Source organism: Athene cunicularia (assembly GCF_003259725.1).
Source record: "Athene cunicularia isolate RWA chromosome 2 unlocalized genomic scaffold, athCun1 chr2_part1, whole genome shotgun sequence".
Classification (NCBI taxonomy): Eukaryota; Metazoa; Chordata; class Aves; order Strigiformes; family Strigidae; genus Athene; species Athene cunicularia.
This window is the reverse complement of record NW_020799095.1, coordinates 15,317,318-15,340,244: the sequence shown is the minus strand read 5'-3', so window position 1 is coordinate 15,340,244 and position 22,927 is coordinate 15,317,318. Positions and strand designations below refer to the sequence as shown.

Here is a 22,927-nt window from a genome sequence, read left to right as displayed (position 1 = left end):
TTAGCAACTCCTTGATATTTAAGTAGGTTTTTTCCCCTTCAGGAACTGAGGTTAAACTGGTCTATAACCACAACTCTTTTTAACTCTATTAAGTATAGCCACAACATTTAACATTTTCCAGTCATCCAGAAACTCTCCCATCTTTCACTAGTTCTCAAGAAAAATGAGAATTTGCCTGAGATTGGTTTGGCCTGCTCACTAAGTATCCTAAGGTGAAATGCCAGCAGGAACACTGGGTCTAACATTGATTTGCTTAAGTAAGCAGTTGGTGTTCTGCTCCATCTTTAACTAAATTGAGTCCATTTGCTCCCTTTCTCTTTGTAATACATTTGCACCATTTTCTCTTGTTCTCTCATCTTCAGCTTTCTTCCCCCACACAACTCTCCCATAAATTCTCTTCACTACAAGATCAGCATGCAGGTTGAGACTTACACTTTCAGGCAGACAGCCTTCAATGAACAGACTTACAGGAGTTTTGTTTGCCAGAATTTAAATAAGGGCAATGGTTTGCATTGGAATGCATGGGCTGAAGCAAGACATAGTAGTTTGTTTATGCCTACAATTGGCTACATGCCCAGGATAAGCTTTTTAGGTCAGAGCAGGCTGTTGTAAAGTGGGGGAGAATGAAGGGCACACCAGCAATCTGATGTTACAAATTACTAGGCAGTTCCTTACTAACAATGTGATCATTTCTCTTATCCTGTCAGAATAGCAACTGCTAGACTGTAGGGTAAGTAGACAAGGTAGGCTTAGTGAACCCACAATAGGCTGGTACATACTTGGTAGCCAAATTCAGATTCCAAGTGTTTTAAGTACTAACTCAGCTGCATCCGGGGCTCTGCCTAGAGAGGTCTCCCACTTATATTGTTTTAAAATCTCCTAATGCCAACAACACAAAGCTGTTACCTGGTATCATCATCAGCTAAACCTTTGATGTTTGAAAGGCTGGTCACAGCTCAGCAAGCCACCCACCTGACAAGATCCATTCCAAGCAAGGCTTCAGATTCAGAAGCTGGTTCTCTGGTCACCACGGCTTCATTAGCTACACAGACTCCATGCTCATTAGCTCCCATTTCTGCCCCCCAAAGCCAAGAGGGCCTGCTCAGCACAACAGCATGAGTCTTCGGCACCTGCTCAATCTCAATATATGTGCACTGCAGAGAGAGCAGAAAGAAAAAAAAGCAAAACAATTGCAAGCACTGTAAAGCTGTGACTGAGTAACACAAACCTTCAACGTACAGACAGGACACACGTTATTTAAAAAAAAAACCCATTCTTGTCTTGTGTATGAGCGAAGAACTTTTTTAAACAACATTTAACTGTCGTTTGAACATTTGCATCCTTATATTGCAAAAGTCTGGGAAAATACATCTCTCTTCATAGTTGTAGAGAGTCAAGAGTCAAGCAGAACCCAAGTGCTAGAATCAGTGGAAAGCAGCAACAGACAAACTGTCCTGTTACTGTAAAGAAACACAGGTCATGTTTGTACATAGTAACAGCATCAAACCATTCTACCATCTCAACTAAGCGCAATCTCCAATACTTTATTAAGTACACTGTATAACAATGGTAACTGGACAAAGTACATTAGAAGGCTCCCCCCTCTCCCTTGCTGCCTCCCCTGCAGCTGCCCCCAGGAATGAGACTGCTGATACAAAGGAAAAAAAAAAAATCAAGACTTGAAAAGATTCAGTGGAATGCTTTGATAGTCACAGGAAGTAAAACACAGGCATTGTTTTTGCTTAAAACTGCTGTTTCTGCAATTTTAAATGGCCTACTGTAATCAGAGGTCTGAGAATGTATTCTGACAAGTGAAAAATACAGGGGAAAGCTGCAGAGAAGTCATCGAAACTGTAAGGAAAAAAGAAATTATGTTATCTTTCAAATATATTTACTTTTCCCTTGCTCTAGGACTTTAAAACAAGCACTGTTTTCCCAAACAGCATGGAAGAGAGCTTGAACCATCATTAGATCATTGGCTTCTAGAGGCCAAAGGAATGGGCTTTACATATTACTGCTGGGGTCCCATTAAGTTTTTCTAAGACCAAACTACAGAATTTTCTTTTGATGAAACTTAAGATGCCTGTGGTATTTATGAGACAGCTGCTAGTGTCCAGCATTCCTGTCATAACATCTTTCTGGCAGGAAGTAATATGCAACATTGTTCTGGAGGAATATTGGGTCAGACATATCAAAGCAAGAGGATGAGCAGAATGGACTTGTGCACTGTAAGTTGTTTGCCATGAAAATAGATGCCCTGTCTACATTAAAACCTAAAGCCAAAGGAATAAGTCCAAAATTATTAGCAGGGAGAAGCTATTTTTTTCCTAACCTGTCCTTCCCCCTCTAAGGACTAGACAGCATGATCATCTTCAGCCTCAAGTTTTAAGCAATGGTTTTACAGTAATAGTTATTCTATCATGCAATTAAAATGTATAACAGACCATCTTTGATCAAAAATTGCATTTTTAGAGTCCTTCACTCTGACTATGCAAGGACAGAAGAAATGAGCTTGCCACCTTCATTAGTAATTGTGTGTGAACAGGTCAAACTTATCTTTCTATAAAAGCAGAGAAATTACAGGTGAAATAAGCGGATGATTTCTCACAGAGGGTTCATGATTAAAAAAAAAAAAAAAAAAAGGATGGCCAGGGAACTCTCTCATTCTAAGGAATTAAAAATAGAGTAGGGACATGCTTCCCTTTTCCTTTCTGCTGTATGCTTAATTTTGATTTTTGGCTTATGCAGTAATGTATGCTTAATTTTGATTTTTGGCTTATGCAGTAAGACCCCAGCAGGGACCTACCTGCTGCCTTCGTTGCAGAAACTCCCTATTATTTGAACAAGCTGATGGACCAAATTGTTTATATAGTAATACACTGCAATTTTGTAGAGGCAGATTCATCATCTACTGAGATGCAACGACCTCCAACACTGGCCAGGAGCTAAGACTGGACTAGTATACTTTATACAGTTCACCCTTCGTTTCATTTTCTAATTTCTTATCAACATACCCCCTACTCCATTTGAGCTGTTAACAAGCAAATCTCATATTCTGTGCAATTTTTTTTCAGAGCTTTAGGTCACTGCTGCTTGGATAAGCACTAATGCATGTGTGTGTGTGAGTGAACAGAGAATAACTGTATTTCCTGGATGTGCAAAGGAGATGCCACAGCAGGAAAAGAGGTTAGGCCAAGCACCTTCCCCCCATTACATGTGAAGACATGACTGGAGCAGCTATCAGGAGCCAGGTCTGCAGCTCCAACCTCTACACAGACCAAGTCTCGGCTCCCTACATCTCAAAGGTAGTCTGCTATCTGGAGTCATCCTGCAGAGCCATGCAGAGAATGAATCTTCTTAACTCCAGAGCAGAAAGCAAAAACCTAGATGCAGTGTGGAGGAGAGTTCAGCACTCCATAAAGCCCCACTTGCATAGCGTTCTCTGGCTGGATAGCCCTATTATACAAGCTTGCTTACACTGACAATTTAACTTTCTAGAAAGAAAAATAATGAAAACACTCTGAAAACTGACAGTTAGGCTAAAAAAATTCTGAATGCCTTTTCTCTGCAAAACATATTCTGGTGATCCTTGCTACCAAACGCTTATTACTTGGGGCCTCATTCCAAAATCAAGCATTTCCAAAGCTGCTATTCATTATAAGGATTTTATTGTCAATGGTAACAGTCAAGAAAAGGGAAAGAGGAAATTGTTTGCTCCTTCTTGAAGGATCCAGAGCATTTTGAAAAAAAAGTGCTTTTGCTTTGTAACTATGTAATCAGGCCAGAAAACATGTTACAGAGGCTTCTCTATACACCCTCAGAATACAGTTGTCACCTTCTGTATTGCTTGTTTCCCAACCCAATGACAAGTGAACACAGACCATATTTTCATATTGTTATTTTCAGCTTCCATACAATAACTTATGTACACAGACAATGTTCAAGCCTTATTGATATAAATTGCCTTAGAAGACCTAAATAACAGAAAACCATTCTAATCCAAGAGTAGATGACAGGCCTTGTAAAACTACCATTGACTTGATTCTTGTTCAAAAATCCTTTGCCACGGTTATTAACAATGATGAAGAAGCCTTAATAAGATTTTACCTTCCCATTCAAATGATTTACTCCAGTAAGCAGAAAAGTAGGCACTCAACAGGACTGATGTATTAAGACAGGCATCTGGTTCATATTTGTTAACAGGTATGAGCTTCTCAAAAAACTAGGGTCTAGATGCAACAACACATTACTAATTTTAAACATAAACCTCTCACTCTTCATAACTCCATGCCCCCTTAAAATAACATCAGAAAAACTCTTCTCCAGATAAAATAATATCTTCATGCATGAAACAGAGGAACTGTGCTATCCACCTGTAGCCGAGACACATCAATTGTAAAGGCAGGTCAACTAAAGCCAGTCACTGGATTTGCAGTACAGCAAACCGTTGCTACTAATTTCAGAAAAATCAGAACATAGCTTATAAACAGCTCAGACATGGAAAGAAATAGTCAGGGAAAGACAACACTGTCCCCAAAAAACCTCACTGGCCACTAGATCTCTAGAAACAGGAGCTCAGATGATGACAGGATTTCAAAAGCAAGCACAAACCACAACCTCCTTGTCCCCTCTCCTGCACCTCACCAATCTGGCAAATCCCTCCAGCACAACAGCAAAGCAGCCTGTTCTACTGAGAGCTGTGCCAAAGTAGGCAGTGACAAATAAAATAGACATAAGGTACTGCTGTGATTCTGCTTGCTATCACCAGCCCCATCGTTAAAATTCCTGAAGAATCCAACCTCAGCATTTCCTAACACTAACATTTTTCTTTAAGTATGAATGTTAAAAACAGAAGAACACTGATACATTTGGTGGCAAAGGCTGTGAGTGAGTGGTGTCAGGCTCCATTGATTTGCTAGCACTCCAGCTCTGAAAGCAGCATAACTGGCATCACGCCCTGTGACAGTAAACTCCCATGGGGAAATATAAAAGTAGAGAACAGAGAATTCACATACAAGAGATGTAGCCAACAACTTTAAAGAGAATTGAGCAGACTGGAAACTAATGACATTTCTTTTATTTCACTTACAGTATCAAGAAAAGAATCTTATCAAGGCAATTCTAAGTATAGTACAAGGAATAAATGTACCTCCTACCCCAGCTAGGGCATGCAGATTATGTTGGAGGTATTCCAAAAATAGACACAACAGTCATAAGTACAAGAGATTTCTTCTTTCATTAATGAAAAGAAACTATTGTGCAGCTCCTACTGTACTCAGGCTGCAGAAGCCTGATTCCTAGCACTGTCAGTCAGGTCATTATGAAATATCAATGAAATCACATAGGCTTTGGCCCTGGATAACAAAGGCAATAGTCAGGGAATGCTTTAGAAAGAAATAATCTTTGAAGAAGGGCCATGAGACTCTAGATTACGGAATAGATTCCTCCACACCACCCCCTCATCAGATCCAGGCTCTGACTTAGCATTAACTCTTTGCTTAACTACTTCAAGCACTGCCATACTAAAGCACATATTTGAAAACAGCCAAAATATCTGTACTATCACAGTGATGAGAAGTTGCATCATGGCTGCTTTTAACCCCTTCCTGAAGAGCAATGGCAAAAATGTCATGAGGCAGTCTTGCAGCCTGCTGCTTCTGTGGCCATCAAGACATCTAAACTGACATCTGGAACTGTCTAGAGAGGTGATTTCTGATTTCACAGGTGACATGGGCTACCTCGGCACTCCTATTATGCTGAAGTGGAGGACTGGAAAGCTAGAACATGGTTGTTAAAGAAAGCCCCTCAGACCATCTCCTGTGGATATGCCTGATAGAATATGTTTTACAGATAATTCTTTTGCTGCAACAAATGCAATAGAGCTCAGAGTGGGAATAACCTCTGAAAAGAGAAACATACAAGCAGTAGCACACAATGCAAATGTGGCTAGTTGATGCTGTTACCACTGCTTGCTTATGCACTAAGCAGCAGTGAAAGGCACCTGGACGACTTGACAACACCCATTAAGCATGCTCATGACATCATCTACTAGCAGCAAAACTGTTGTGACGCAGTGGAGGGGACAGCCGTATGCCAGGATAAATCTAGCTTGGGTACATCTCAAGTAGTCAGCCCTAGTTCTAGTGGTCACATAGTCAAACCAAAATGGTGAACAAAAGTCTCTCCAGTGGCAGGATGAATCCTCAGGTAGCTAGTTTTCAAAAAACACATACTATGCTAATACTTGGATCCTCTTATTGTAGTCAGATATAAATAACAGCAAGTGTACAATTACAGAACAAAGCCAATTTCTGCCACAGTAGAGTGCCTCTTACTACTTCATATTAAGAACAGTTCTCTTTTTATGAAGACCCTGGTACACTTTACTTAAGCTTCTGCATCTGCATATTGTTCTATTTGTTGCAACCAATAACTGTAAAATTTGAAACTATGCATCTGATCTCTCGCAGTCATTTATCTTGAAGACTAAGCATAAGAGATTTTATTCTAGAAAAGAATTAGAGAAACTAGAAAAAGCCGAACCATTCACCTCTCAAAAAGCAAAACTACAAACCCTTTGGCCTACTCTAACCTACTTTATCAAGCCACCAAGGAGCCTCAGGCACATGAGCCACAGTATGGAGATGTGCTCAACAAAATTAAATATAAAAATGTTTAAACAAATAAAATACCACTAAATGCAGCAAGGCACCCAAGGCTGAGAACACTCTCTGGAGACACTATATGTTAGAGTCAATTCAGCAGTCAAGAATTCACCTCTTGTTTTTTAAGTTACCAATCTAGCAGTCTCCTGGGAGATGAGCAAAAGTAAAACTGAAAGAGGGGTGAAGCTTAATTCAATTTTTCCAATAGTAAGAAGCAGATTTCAAAGATGCCACAAAAAGCCCATGACAGAGATATCCTTTGAACTCTCAGATATCCCAAGACTGATTTCTTTGCTTGGCCACTTCAAAATGCCTGCTCACATACCTGTTTTGGCACAAGTAAACAGTTTGGGTCAAGATGGGATTGTTGACAGTTTTTTGCCCCACACAATTCCAGCACTCTCCCTCCTCTTCCTCTCTGTTTAATTAAAAAACAAAACAAAACAAACAAAAAAAAAGCAACCCACATCACATTAAAGAGATTAAGGAAAAAAAAATAGTCCAAGCTAATCAATTCTGCTTTGGTAGTAGAAGGGAGCAAAGCAGCAGCACTCCTACAGTAAAAACAGAGGCTTTGAGAGGGCAGAATACCCAAGAGATTATGGCTTCTACCTCTGAACTGGTGCAGGCTTATGCATTGTGCTACAAAGCAAAGTCAAACACATTAGTTTAAAGGCCAGTGGCCTGCAATGGAGCAGAACAAAGAAAAAGCCCACATTAGCCAAGCAACAGACTCTGCTGAAGGCAGAAACCACTTTCTCTCTTTTATTAGTTGCTGTCTGTCTGCACAGAGCCTCTCCTCCACCTCTGTGCAAAGTGTAAAGGTTAGCTTAAATAAGGTAGCTTGAGGTGAGCCATCTGACTGCATGTGTCATGAGATAGGCTGCTTACACAGACAGTTACTGGGTCTCAGCTGAGAGTCAAGAAAAAGCAGCTTCCTAAACTATCTCTGAATTGTATGCCTTTCGATTACGATGTTTTTTATCTACATAGAGTAAATTAAAAGTTTCATTGTGGGCACAAATACTACTGAGTTTCATCAAGGTTTCCTGCCCATCAGCAGTTACCCATAGAGGTACCATAGTGGGGATGCCCAGGTTCAAGTTCACAGCTGCAGTAACACAATTGTAAGTGTGGCACTGTCACTCTAATCTGGAGGCTTCCCAAAGAGCAAATTCTCAGTAGATTCAGCTGCCGCTTGGCTTCTGTCACCAGATTCTGAACATCTTACCCCTAGATATAATGCAGATAACCCAAAGAGCTGGCGTAAGAGGGAATCAAAGTATACCAGAACTAAACTGTGGCACTGGCACAATGCCTGTTGATTATGTTACAAATACGAGAATTAAGATACCTCCAGCTCCAGCTAATACAAAGCCAACTTTAGTACAGTCAAAGTCTACTTTCCAAGCTTTATACCTATCTTGCAACACCAGAGACCCCTCAGTTAGCTTCAGGTGAGTTTTTATGCCTGCAGTGGTCAGATGAACACAGAGCAAAAAATATTACTGCTCTTCTGAAAACTCAAGAGCAAGGGAAGGCAGGACAGTATCCTTTAAAAGAATATATTAAAAATAGAGAAACCAAGAAACCAACTAAGGCATGACTGTGCCATAAAGTTTTGGAGAATACAAAATTTCTCCTGCCTCACAGAGGGCTGGCTTTAAGTCCGGAAGAGTGTTTAATATGAACATATTAGAGAAATTTTGTATATTCCACAATTCGATAGACTTCGTTGTAGACCATCCTTTCTATTTTCCCCCCTCCACTCCTCCATAAGAAGTGGCATGCTGTTAAGATTAAAGAGCTTTTACAGCTCTATACTGAAGCAAGCAACCATGACTATTTTCAAATCATGGATAAAAGGTCAAATTAGAAGAAAGGGAAGTTGATCTCAAAGGAAAAAAATCCACCTAGAAAATTAATTTGAGAAAAAATCATCCACTCAAGTCTTCTTCAGGCAAAAAAACTCCACAGCAAGCAGTAAGTTACTAGAGGATAAGACAAATCTAGTCAGTAAAATACCTTAAGAGAGGCTTGCATCTTAGAACTCATACAACATGAATTCTCACATATGAAAAAATCTTAAAATACAATCTGGGGAAAAAATAACACACTTTTAGATGAGGAATTCAAAAAAGAACCCTATTTATGCTTAAGGGAACAATATTTCACCTGCATGCACAAGTTTACTAGACTGACCAATATGACAAGGAAGAGTGCTGATCAACATCTGCCACTGCAAAATGACAACACAAGACAAGAACACACTTTTGAGAAAGCTGTTACACACACAGAACAGACCTTTATGAAAAGCCCCATTGTTCAGGGTCTTGGGAACCTGCTGGCATGGTGGGGAGGAATTATGTTGATGAGTTAGCTGCAGGGTTACTTGTCTGGTAGATACAGCCACAAAGGTCAAGCTTAAAATGACTTGCAGTATTCACTGAATTCCATTCTTTAAGGCCCTTCCACAAACCAGCTGACAGCTATATAGCATAGTCTGTCTGATTCCTTTATGGCCATAAACTAACTGAACAACTGTGCCATTTTTGGTTACATCATGCATTATCACACTTACAAACATGAGCAGCACATAACACAAAGAGGATACAGATTTCCTGAGAGAGTCTTTCAAAACAACCTATGCTGTTGGTGTGATGACCTTAACAGAAGGTCAAAATATGAGGGATAGCTACAGATAAGTAATCCAAATTTGATACACGTTGGATTACATTACCTGCAAAGAATAGAATATAATGAAAAGCAAGTCCACCATCATTGCTAAGTGAAGGTAAAGGATCACACATCTAACATAAGAAACCAATGAAAATGTACAATATGTAGAGAAAAGCTGTTCATTTGGAAAAACATTCTAGGATGGATGAGAGGGAAAATTTAGTCAGAGGCACAAAGGATTACTGACTTACAGTAATATGAAATTGGTCAATCGCATTTTTTCCATTTGCAAAGTACATTTAATTTTCTCAGACCCGTTCAGTTAGCTTTATAAAACACAAGAAAGCTGTAGGAAAAAAAAAAAAACACACTACCCAATGATAACTGAACTGTTGACAGTTTTCATGGGTTTTAAAAAACAAAGTAATAATTCTGAACATGTCAAAGGCTACACCTAGAAGCTCTGACCTTCCTCTCCACCCCCCCTTAGCTAATTATCTCTGACAACTCAGTAAATTGGCTTAAAAGGTGGATATAACATTGCATGCCTGCCACTTAAAAAACGTGAAGCAGCTGAATTCAAGTCCTTCCTTACAGTTTTTTTTAACTTTTAGAGGTACCACTAACAGTACACAAGGAAGTAACAGACATTTCACAAGCTCTGCCTATAGGCAAGCATGTATGTGTTGTAAGACAAGAGTAGTCTTAGACACCTCGCTGCAATAGGAGAAATACACACATTACATCTAATTAACAAAAACTAAAGCCCCTACTTTGGTTCTCCCATCACAAAGAGTTAGCGTGTTTGACATTGCCATCTTTTTATTCACTAGCGTCCTTAAATTCATAAAACATCAAAATCTAGAAGCAAATTTAACAGCCTAACACTTGGATTACAGAGCTTTTATTGATTCTGTCAACCTTTCACAATTTCTACAGCAAAGGGGATTATGATACTTCGTAAAAGACCTTTGAAGTGGCCAGTTTTAAAAGAAGAAAAAAAAAAAGGTTATTTCTAAAGAGAATTACTCTACAACACTGGTATATGCTAGACTTGTCTGATTGAACACACTCTCTCTCTGAAGGCAGAAAAAAAAAAATCTTGAACTTTAAAGAAAAATACAACTAAATCTATGCTTAGGTCTGTCCAAAGGGGAGCAGTTAAAGGACTCTGCAAAGATATGTGACAGCCTTTAGATCCAATAAAACAATTAAAATCAGTATCTTGTTTTAAACAGGTTACTCAAAATACCCATGAGTACAAAAAAAAAAACCAAAACACCACATTAACAATACTTAGTGCTGAGTGCAACAAAGTTGCAGTGATAAGCCACTGCTTGCACTGCTCCCAGAGCAACTGAAGATGTTTTTATTCTGTACTAAGAGGAAATACAAAGAATTTCAGTGAACATCTGAAGCCTGTATGTTTCTGTACAGCACTGTACTTGCAAAACCTCAGGCTAGCTAATGAAAAATTATGCAACAGCACAGACTAGCAGAGGACAAAGCCATCTAATTAGGCTGTAAGTCCCTGCTTTAAAAAAAGATATTAGCCCACTCCAGTCCCTTGTCTAAAAGGGCATCTTCACCACAACAAATCTTAACTTCATATGAAAAAAAAATTAAAAATTCAACATTTTAAGGGGAAACATTCAACATTTTAAGGGGAAAGCTTGAAGATACTGTTTAGGAGAATAAATGTACAAACTGCAGCATGCTGCGCAAAGGGATTGTGCTCCCTTTTTCCAAAAGGGCTGGCAAAAGAGTCCAGTTTATGACTGCATTCTATAAAAGGCATTAAACTGGTTCACCATGCGGTGGGAGAGGGATCATAATAGATTTTACATAGATTAATTTTACTCTTCAGCAAATTATGACAGCATCAAAGATGTAAGATACCACTATGCAAGATATGGGGCAAGGAAATCAAAAGAATCAAGTACTCTAACATTAAGTTCCTACGAAGTATTCGCCATTAATACATACGTATAAAAAGTATACAAACACTCCAGAGCAGGTTTTGGAAGTTGTTCTTACACAATAACACAACCTTTTTTTTTTTCCCCACTACTATGAAGAGAAGCTTTAAAAAATACTGTTCTGAAGTTTTTTTCTTGTCTTATTGCCACAGATGCATTCCGTATGCTAGCACAGGTCTACAACAGCACTACTAATACAGCACTGCAATTAACAGCAGTTAGTGCTTTTGGATGAGATGGGGAACTTCTTAATCCAAGATTAAACCACTTAATAATGCATGAGTTGCAGTAGATGTTGGTAGCAACGGGAATCAAGAGAACATTAACTGTTAGAAAGAACAGCACAAGATCTTCTGAAATTTGGAAGACATCCCATTTGAAAGACAATTAAAACTGGCACTGGCCTAAGATCTCTTCTGGGGAAGCAACAATTATATCCACAAAGGACCTGTAGGGATGAGACACACCAGCCTGGTGCAGAACACCTAGTGTCCTCAGCCTTCTGCACAGCCACAGGGACAGAAGGAAGCTAAATGCAGGGAACCTCACAGCTCCTGCTTTCCCAGTTGCCAGCCAGAACATGTGGACTCCAAAAGCTCCTGACAGTGCAGACTGATCAGGCTCCATGTTCTCTGCTAAAATGGCTACCTGCATCAATCCTTGTCTTTCATTCTGCTGTCTCAAGTCTCTTCATTCCACCTTCACTGAACACTTCCCTCTTCCTGTCATCTTGTTTCATTTTTCCCTCTGCTTCTTCACCCTTCTACATCTGCTTATCCTTTCATTTCTCCTGTCAGTAAAGTGAGGCTGCAGTAACAAACTATAATTAAAATTACTACCATTAGGTCCCTATCAACCTACATCCATGGCATCAGCACCCAGCTTCAGGACTCCACATCCAGCAAGAAAGCACAGCACCGAAAACTGACCCTGATGAAGGTGCCTCAGCTGCAAAACACATCAAAGCCAACTGTATGTACAAGAGGTACGCCTGGCTTACAAAGTTTATGTTCTTATTTTCCTGCTCTTGCATTCCCTTATTGGAGCCCAAGTTCTTTGAGGCAGAGATTTCTGGCTACCTATCTTGCAATATGCCTAGCGTAGTCAGGCCGCTTTACAACGGTTAAACAAACACCATGAATGAGAACAATTCATACAGCAAGTGACAAACTGAAAATTTGCTTCTAGTTCCAGTTAGCTGGCATACTTTTCCCTTAAAAGGAAAAGGCAAGCAATAGACCACACGGTGCAGGAATCTGAGATATCTCCAGCCTGTCTGCAGGAGAAGTACAGATCATGGATTTTTGCTCAATTAAGTTTCACTTTCAGGACTTCAAAAAAATCTTGTCTCTACTCAAGAGAAGCTTGAGTGAAGGGAACAAGGACTCCACAATCTGACAAGAAAAAATACAGCATTCATTTCTTCCAATAATAGTAATTTCTCACAGTTTGAATGCAACAATTCACCCTTACCTCAACTTTGCTTCCTGGATCATGAGCTGCAGCAGCGAAGTAGACCACCTCCTGTACTTCATCCCTAGGCCGTGCAGAGTTCTTTCCAAACACCACCAGTCCATCTTTAGAACATGGGGGAAAGGCTACAAAACAGTAACTTGGGGGAGCTGCAGCCATCCTAGAAAGGAAAGGAAGAGTGAACAAACAAAACTAGTGTTTGCTGAATTCATAATTGCATGCATTAGAGAATCATTCAGTCTACCACTACTTGCTGTAGCTAAGAGACAGTGCATTCCCTCTATCTGTCAGTTGATTGTCCAATGATAACAGAAGAACAGGTCAGATCAGAAGATGCTTATCTGGATCTAATAAAACAAATTACAGTCATTTTCAGACATTTTTCAACCAAGCCTTGTGAAGGCATAAAGAAGAGGAAAAATGTCAAGATAACTGTACCTTAAGGAATCTACTTAGTCCCCACAGAAAAAAAGATATTCTGCACCAGAGCTGTTCGGAAACACATGACCTAGATGTATTCTGCTGACTCAGGCAAGTGCAGAGACACAGAATAATTTTTAAATAATTTACTCTCTCTGTTTAGTATTTTAAAAAAGGAGAGAGAAAACATGTTTGAGGGATTCCTGAGGGAAGACAATGGTGTAACTGGAAACAGAACAAAGATATAGCACAATTATATCAAAAACTGTCTTGTCAATTTATCTACTCAGATGAGCAAGAGACTGAAGCACTAATTGCACTTTATTTTCTCTGTGGTTTGAGTGCATTGCTGCTCTTGCATAAAGTTAATTGATTGCAGTTTATTTGTTTATGCAGGCTAATGTGAATAATCTTTAAAATGCTTGTAGGATAGCACAGTTATTTTAAGAGTTTAAGTATGACAATATATTAATATGTAAACTGTTTCAGGACTATGACACTACTGTAGCTGGTCTTGTGTGCTCTGCCATATCTGACTTTTTTTCCACCATTCAGGGAAACTTCTGGCACATATGCCTAAAAAAGATAAAGGTGGGATGTTTATTGCTTGTTAAAATATTACTCAAGACAGATGTCTGAGATTTCTTCATAGATCTTAACCACTGCATTAGAAATTCCAGACCCAAAATGAATAAACATATTCCTCTCCTCCCTCCACAATATCTTCAACAAGTAAAAAATATCTGCACACATTTGGACTCCTTAGAAACAACCAATATAATCCAAAGTTTTCCCTAAAAAAACTGGTAATTTATTTGAGAGACAACGCTGGGAGTGGGGGTGTGTGCAAAGCTGGTTTTGATCATTAACTTGGACATCTCTCAAACTATTCAAATTAGACTTTTTTTTTTTTTTTTTTTTTTTTTGAGCACACACTTCTGGTGGAATAGCAGGCTTTCAATATTAAACCAAAAAAAGAAAAGGGCTATAATCCATAAAGTGGTAACTGTTTGTGAAGAAAACACTTAAGAGCTTGCCTATAGACTATGAACAGGTCACACAGATGCTCAGCCTTGCAAAAAAAACTTGAAGACAAGACGTGTGTTAAAGGTGTCCTCTATCAACACAATGTGGGATGATAAATTGTCTAAGGAACTCACATAACCTTTTAATTTAGATAAGATTATATACAAGAATAATCAGCCAGTTGAGTTGAAAATGCACTGCGGAACAAACAAACCCCTTTTTACAAGCAAAGTTTTGAGCAGTAGGAAAGGACAAGCTACTACAAACTGGAATGACTTCAGTTGATAAAATACATCAAGCAGAAGACACCTTCCTGCAGACTTCTATACTGTGCCACTAAGCCTCAGTACAGGTTCTAGGTGAGCATCTTGCTGACAGACATGAAGACAAAGCCCCACTTTAATTGCCACTCATCACTTGTGAGTCATCAGAGCATTTGTGATTAAACAGAAATGCAACATGTAAAGCGTTGCCAACCTTCATCACTAATGAAACCATTCAGTATTTTGCTATGAATAATTCCAAATATGTGGGTTTACATTTATTTTGCTGTGTTGGTGATGTCAACATAATGGCTTTTCAGTACCCTAAGAGTTCACATCTACCTTCAGATAAGTCATCATTTAGTGCTCTAAATTTGTCTTTTGTTGCCTTGCCAGATCAGTCAAAATCCTGAATAACTTCCAGGCTTACTGTGGATCTCATTATTCAAAAGAAATATTTTCTTTATTCTAAACACAAACTAAGGAGATTTATTTGAAATACTTAAGACAGCTGAAAGGCAGTAGACATCCAACAGCCTAGAAAGAAAGGCCAAAGCGATACACAGTACTAATTTTTATTACAAGTTCTTCAACTTACATACCAAACACATGGTGAGGTAGGCTTAAAAAGATGGGAAGGAATGCTTCAGCATTGTTACTGAACAAATTGGAAGGTATGCAAGGCAGAATTCTACATACCTACAGACTGAGTAGGCAGGGAAAAGAACTAAAAACCTGTAGGTATGTAATGTTCTACAGACTCCTGTAGTCCTCCCTGGAGTAAGACAGGCTCAATTGTATTTGCAAGGTGTTTTTATTTCCCGTAAATATACCAACACATACTGAAACAAAACCAAATTGCCATTTTAGCAATGCTTTTTAGTATGTAAGTATGAGTAATCTACTCTACAACTAGAGTTCACTTCAACACACAGTATGTTTTATACAGGGGGGTATAACAGTGAAACACTACAAGCTGAATGTTACAAGCTCGTACTGAAAACATGATTGTCCTAAGATTTGGCACTGGGATCTTAAATTATGTTTCCATAGAAGGAAGCTAGCTACTACAGTTTAAATCTACTCATTTTTCCAGGTAGCAGTGTTTCCTAGAACCTCATTTGATTCATTTTAAATATGACAAATGGCAGTTTCTCAGGTACACCTGTGTTTGTTCAGAACACTACTGAACTTCATCTTCCTCCATCATGTAACTAAAGCAGTCCATTAGCAGCTACCTCTCTAAGCAGGACATTTCTACTTGCCTACTTCATTTTCCCTGTTCCTTAGTTCAACTTTAGGCTGTCATTCCCACACATTTGCCACCTCTTTGTCCTGTCACAAGGTACCATCCTGACTCAATACCAAAGAAGCATCTTTCAGCTACAGGAGGAACAAAATATTCCTCCTTTACAGAATGTCTGATGAATCAGGCTAGTTTACAAAACTACGTAGGGTTAATCCCCACTCTTTTTTCACCAAGTATTTGATCCTCCAATGAAAGGCAATCCTGAAAACCTTAGAAAACACTGAGTATGGCTGCAAATAGGTCTCAAAGAACACCTTGTTGCTCATGCACGCAGTTCTTTATGACAGAGCATGCTAGCATCCAGGCTTGATTTTCTCAACAGATCATACCTCAGAGCTACATTTTGGTGTGGACAGAAGTAAGCCTACTCTGTATGTCAAAAGACCCTAGATTTGATTGCAGACCATTACACTCATGGATGGGCCACTGCAAGTAAAGAGAAAGAGGAACCATACAGTCTGTTATAGGCTACATCCAAACCCATTCTGCATAAGAAATCACTACAAACAAAGAGCTGTACATTATGCTATGTCACTACATAATCACTGTTGCAGTTTCACGTAGTTAACAGGCATCACACTTGGTCAGCGTAGAGTTAGGGTGGGCACAAAGGCTGGAGAACCAGTTCTGAGCAACAGCCACAAGGTAATACGCTCTACTTGGTATCCTTTTATTTGACAAAAACATGATACAGCTGGGGTGCAATACTGCACATGGTCGTATTTTTTTCAGTCTCCAGATCACTATGGCACTTAGCTTAGTTTGTGTTCTGACACTATGAATAAGCTTTGTTTAACAAGTTCCTTTATTAAGATCTCCTCTCATTGTGTTAAAGCTCATTTAGAGACTGTCAAGCCAAATTAATTCTACAAACAAATCGCCATTACTGTCAGATGAGCTCATAAGTACTTTGATGCACCCACTGGGCAATGTCTGGCTCCAAACATCACAATGTGAAACAACAGGTACAACAATTATCAAGGATTTATAAACATGTCCAAACATCACTATACTTCTGAAATAGGGTGAACATGAAAGTGCTGTTGCCTAGCACTGCCTCAAAAAAACTAACCCATAAATCGTGATAGACATAAAATACTAATCTTCAGGTTGAAAATATCAAGATCTGGAACATTTCACACTATGAGGATCTTACAAATGCTAATGTGCATTAAGAAGGGTCACAAATTCTAATTAGAACAACTTGCCCTATTAGTGTCAAAATTTGTCCACAATCCAACTTTTAGAGTGGTCAACAAGGAATAAAAGTCTGTACATAAAGGTTGTGACATAATCTAATGAAAACATTGTTTAAATGTCATTTTCACTTACTAAAAAAGGAAGAGACAATGGAGGACAGATAGTAGTATCCCGTCCTCCCCACATGAACACATGACTGACAGAGATAGAAGCCCTGCTCCTAGGAGAGCAGGGACGGGCATAAATTATTCAGTGTGTTTGGGAGCCTTCCTCCCGACCCAGGAAAACTGAAATAGCTATGTATCCACAACAAAGCACTGTGAGCTTAGCAAGTCAGAGGCCAAACTGTAGAAAGGTAGACTTTCATACTAACTTGCTCAAGACTTGTTTGGGTTTTTTCCCAGAATAACACTGTGTACTGCTTCTCTGAAAGCTGCAATTTGGCACTGAAATAATCTTTTATGAAGGTCAAGAATTTGACTGCTACAATAAAATCACTTCTCAGAAAAATAACTTTATCCTCCCATATCAAATAGATATCAGCTCTTTTCAAGCCAATTAATTTTCCTTGTTTGCCAAAATACCATGAAGACATTAAGCACGAAGTAATTACTAGTTTTACAGAGTTAAAAATTATGTGAAAACTGGCTTGCCAACAGCTTTCATAGTTGCTGTATTTATTAAAATAAAAAATACCAAAAATAAAAATTCAATATTATGAACTATTAGGTTTTGAAGCTCTTACAACAACTTATTGTTCAAGCAATTCCAAAGCGTTATTTCTAAAACAGTAAAACTGCTTTTCCCAACAGCAAGTTATTTTCTCTGTCTTTTCTTTCAATTGGAAAACAAAACAATAGGCTTATAATGAAAGTGCAGCACTCACTAGGAAACAGAGGGTAATAAAAAGGATCAGCATGAGAAAACGGGGTCAAAAAAAAAGGTGTCTTGAAATTTAACTCATGCTTATTGAACTGAACCAATATTTGCTCTTCATACTATTTTATTTGCTGCTAACTTAACACCCTGCTACTTTGCTCAAGAAAAGCTAAAGATGCCCCTAGAGTTACATATAAAAACCCTTTGGTTTTAATACAAGTTAGGTTAGCTGGTGTTTCTGAAATGCTAATTGAGATTTATTGTTAAGCAAGATTTACACCAAATGAAAAAATTCTGAAGTAGCTATTCCTACACATAGAGCTACTCCTTTCCTGACAAGGCACCATTTAGGACACGTTAAGTGATGCACATGTACAAACAGTTCTGTCCTTTAATACTTTATGAAATATTTTTTTTTCTACACCAATATAGTCTCTTGCCCCAAAATCTAATAATACCTACTTACCATCACGTAGAGCAATACCAGACCAGTAACAGATATTACATGAGAAGTCAGCTACCACCATTGTGAAGCCCCTCTTCACAAGAAATCAAAACAACACTCAAGCAGATATTAAGGAAGAATTTTGGTGAGACAAAGCAGTCAGCACAACAGAACAACATTCACCTCATGTTACTATGAGTAGAACTTACCTGTAAAATTTATTTGTATTGATATTATTTGACTCACAAGCTGCCCGACTTCAGCTAGATCAAGTCAAACCTTCACCTTGCAGCATAGTTGCTGCATTCATTACTTTGTGTAGCTGTGTTAGCAAGTCTTCCAGCATGGATGGAAGCACAAACAACACACTTGTCTTTCATTCAGCTTAGTGAGGTTGCATAGATACACCACTAACTCATCTTTCAAACATTTTCTAAGTTTGTCTTCAAGAGTTTTGTTGGCATAACTGTCAAGCTTTATGAAGCATAGACATAACCAAAGTGTCATATAGGGTGAGGTCTAAAACTCTCCTAACTGCCAGTTTTTCAAGCACACCTGTGATGGTCCCAGATAACCCATTGTTAATGCTGCGATAATCAACACCATGTTTTCAAGACAGCGCAAGTGTCCATAAAAACAAGGGTGGGAGGGTCAACACTGAGGTTTCATCTCAGACCTCCACAGCAGTTTGGTCAGAACATCAGCTTCACTGATCACACATCCTAATTTTTCCACCCTCACTTCTACAGTTTCTTCAAATTAAAGCTGGTCTGGAACACGTGTTTTAGGTACGAGAAACACAGAGGCTGCTAAACTCCTGGCTGACAAACTCTGAATGCATTCTGGTGATGACAGCATTTTCTTTAACATTTATAATCACAAAGAAGATTTGAGCTGAGCTGCTTTTAAAGTCCAGAGAGCATATTAAACCTTTCACGAAGACATACAACTTGTTTCTGTGTATTACAGGATGACTTCTCTCACTGTATTTTGGGCTTTTATAAAACAGAAACCCAGCTGTGCTAATACTTATGAAATATTTCAGTCCTGTTTAAAGATTCCAAGAAATCTGTTTTCATGGCTACCAGAAACAGTAAGTGACCTAATCTGCAAGAAACATTTACAGTGAAAATCTGAGAGGCAGCATCCGAACAAGGGTCCTCAGATTTGGACCAAGTCTGTCTCATTAGAAAGGGAAGAATATAGCAAATAGGCCACACATTATTTATTCTAAACTCTTACATATTTTTAATGGGGTGGCAGGAGAAAGGTCAATTACAACTGTGAAAACTTTGTTCAGGGTTTAGTTGTTGGTTTTGAACCTCCATTTTAACTTTCAAATTGTTTCCTGTGCCTGAGACAAGCTTGTATTTCCATTTACAAATCAAGCCTAGTATCTTATGCACATAGAGACATGTGATCTCTGCATCCTGCAGAAAAGCAATGTTTCCAAAAACAGAAATGAAAAGCAAAATTCATTCAGCTGCAGGCACAGAACAAAGACAGCAAACTGACAGGCACAATAATAATACTGTTTCCATCTTAGGAAACATCGAAAGGTTATTTTTTTAAATGGCAGTTTGGACAGTTTTAATGCATGACTTATCAGGAGAGAGGAAGGTTGCATTTATTAAGCAATTAGAAAGCAAAGGCTGTTCCTGAATATAAAGCACAAAATTATGCCAGCTCTTGGTGTCCCTATAGTTTGGACATTTCATTACTAGACCTTAGTCAAACTGTTTCTTTCCTTACTACCAATGGATAATATCAATTTACCATCTGAAGGTAACACACTTTGATTGTCTCTGTCCCTCTAAGCTGTGTCTGAGAAAGTATCCAAGAACAGTTATCAGCAGCTAAAACTTAGCAAGAGCCATGCTCAACTTTTCCTCTATCTCTCTTCTTTTTTGCACATTAACTACATGCTGAAAAATTATTAAAAATTTGCTCAAAATAAGCAATATCTCAAACTTCTAGTCAGAGATTTGGGGTGGCCATTTTCTCTATTAAGTGTACTTTAATTTTTGAATTACAAGAAGTAGCAATACCCTATACAGGCATAAAATCAAGTTGCGCTTCAAAGCGCTCCTAAGCAGCATGCCCCCCTCAGTCATTTAACTGAACAAATGCATAATAGGCCTGGAAGGAATTAAAAATATTTCTCTTGCTGCATGTGGGAAAATTTGGAATAATCCTGACAACAGCTGCCTGATTTCTTAAGACTAACAAACTAGATACTAGCCATCAAATAAGCATGGCAAAACTCTTCAGCATGTAAAGCCCTAAGAAATGGTAAGACTTCAGCTGTTAAAAAGTTCACAGTCCCTTGACCAACCAGTCTAATACACTCTTGTCCAACCTTTCAAAGTAAACATCTTTCAAAAGAAGATAGGATCTTATTTTTTGCCTTGAGTAATCTGAATTATGTTAATGAACACATAGTTCTATTTAAAAGCAAATCAGGATCAGTCATCCAGAAGACAATAGATTTCAGTCTCATTTCCATCACAGGCTGTGCATACAGGGAATACTCATTATTTATACAGACTTTTCACTGAGTGGATGTCAACGCACTTAATTAAGTCTCCAAGCAGTCACAGAACTCTATTCCTTTTGTAGCTGCTATTCCAGCCTGCAGTCTAAGGTCGGATTTGTACCACTCTCCATCTCATAGAGAAGCACCTGTTTCCCTGCTTCTGCCACTGGGGCAGAGACCCTTGTTAGGAGCTCCTAGCATCTAAAGCATCTTTGTACAACACAGCTTCATGACAAGAAGTCGCTAACTGCTGCATAACTGCTGCAGTGAAAGCCCATGCACCTTTCACTGGTTGTCAAGAGCCAGCACAATCTAGTTTTGCGGTTCAGTTAGGTCTTCATCACTGCACAGGAGACTGTCCACCTCCACACACAGCTGGCTAACGCACACTGACTGCTGGTCATTCCAAATTAGAAACGAGGGTTGAAATAAAAAACATCAAAGTACCTTGTTGGAAGTCTCCCTTTAGTTTAAAATACAACCTATATAATACAACTAGCAACAGTTCTCAAATGTTAGCATGTAATGCAACACACCGTGGAAGAAAGTAGCCATCCGGTTACTTTACATAGAGGCAAGTGTAGTAGCAATTCCGTGCAATTTCTCATTCGGCTGAATTTACAGGAAGAGAAGGCCAATACACTACAGGGACAACATCCAGCTTCACAACTCTTCAAGTCCATAATAAATAATGACATTTTTAGTAGAAGCTTCTAGCATAAACCAGCACACTTTTCCACATGCAAGCTGTATAAAACATCCATGGTTGATAACTTTTGGAGGGAAGGACAGAGAGCCAAATTCAGTACCCTTTATCAAAAATACCAAACTCAGCAAGAGTAAACAAATGAAGCTTAAGACATGCCCTACTTTACCAGGGGGAAAAAAAAAATACAAACATCTTCCAAAAAAAGGAAGCTAGCATAAAAATCTCAAACTCTAAACATCAGAAATACTCTTCTTGGGGGAACAAAACCTACTCACATCAATAAAGGATTTCCATCCACCACATTTGCCTCAATATAACACCTGTCTTTTTAGAGTGTCTATGTAAGCTCTGGGATCTAAACTGATTGGAAAAGTTCACAACACTATGAATGATTTAACTTCGGTCCCAATTCATCGCAAATCAGTGGAAGTCCTGTGTTTACAGAGATCAGCTTGCTAAATATATATGATTGAGGGTTTGTTTTGTATCTTTCTGTTTGGCTAACAGGTTTGGAGGGCATGTTATGAACAAACCAGCATGCTTAGAGGTGCTTTAAATCCCTAATTCTAAACTAGCTTTTAGACCAACAGTTGAAATGGTAATCGTATATAACCAAATGAGTCAGTCACTCCACTTCCCACAAGTTCATGTATTATCTTCTAAGCTACTGAGTAAATTTAGAATACACAGATAGTTTGCATCACAGAATTTACTGTGTGTACTGCAGCACAACCACTTCTCTGGGATTATTAAAGTTTCATATCTGTGGATAGCTTTACTCAGCTCTAAGGACATTTTTCATAGGTATAGATTTATACATACGTGCACTCATAGGATCAGGGTCCTTAATAAAACTGTCTTGTCTTTGAGATGCTGGGTTTTTTCCCAATCTACTTACCAGTACTAGAGAAAAATGTCCTTTTTAATTTTTAAGGCAGGTTAATTACAGTATTATTATAGTAGCACAAATAGAGATGTCAGTTTTGTAGCCTCTTGCAGGAAGTATGTCTGCTCACCAGCCTGCTCAAGTGAACGAAACCATCGCATACCCTACCCAAGAGTAACAGTATGCTTAGAAATGCACCTAGATTTCAAGGTGACTATACGAAAAGGCACCTCCAAAAATAAAAAAAAATTAAAAAAAAAAAAAAAAACAAGGAGGGACACAACCTGGTCATTAGGCAGCAGAAAGGAAAGCAGCAGCTAGTAGAGAGGGCAGCCAGCGAAGACAGAGACCGGCGAGCCTTGCTTCGAGCTGCACGGCAAGGGGCAGCGAGGGACGACGCTGGCCGATGCCGGCCCCAAACACCAAGTGCTCCCCCCGCACCACCGGGGCCCTGCCCC

At 38.9% G+C, this 22,927-nt stretch overlaps 1 protein-coding gene across 1 annotated transcript in view; it reads right to left on the bottom strand.

The window, feature by feature from the left end:
- Positions 1 to 13,728, bottom strand: part of SCRN1 (secernin 1) — a 29,541-nt gene extending 15,813 nt beyond the window's left edge. The window contains exons 1-3 of the mRNA XM_026842024.1: positions 13,235 to 13,728; positions 12,797 to 12,956; positions 973 to 1,154 (exon numbers count right to left, since the gene is read on the bottom strand). Of these exons, the coding sequence (XP_026697825.1) occupies positions 973 to 1,154; positions 12,797 to 12,955 (341 nt within the window). The 5' untranslated portion in view covers position 12,956; positions 13,235 to 13,728. The remainder of the gene's footprint in view (positions 1 to 972; positions 1,155 to 12,796; positions 12,957 to 13,234) is intronic.
- Between the last annotated feature and the right edge of the window lie 9,199 nt (positions 13,729 to 22,927).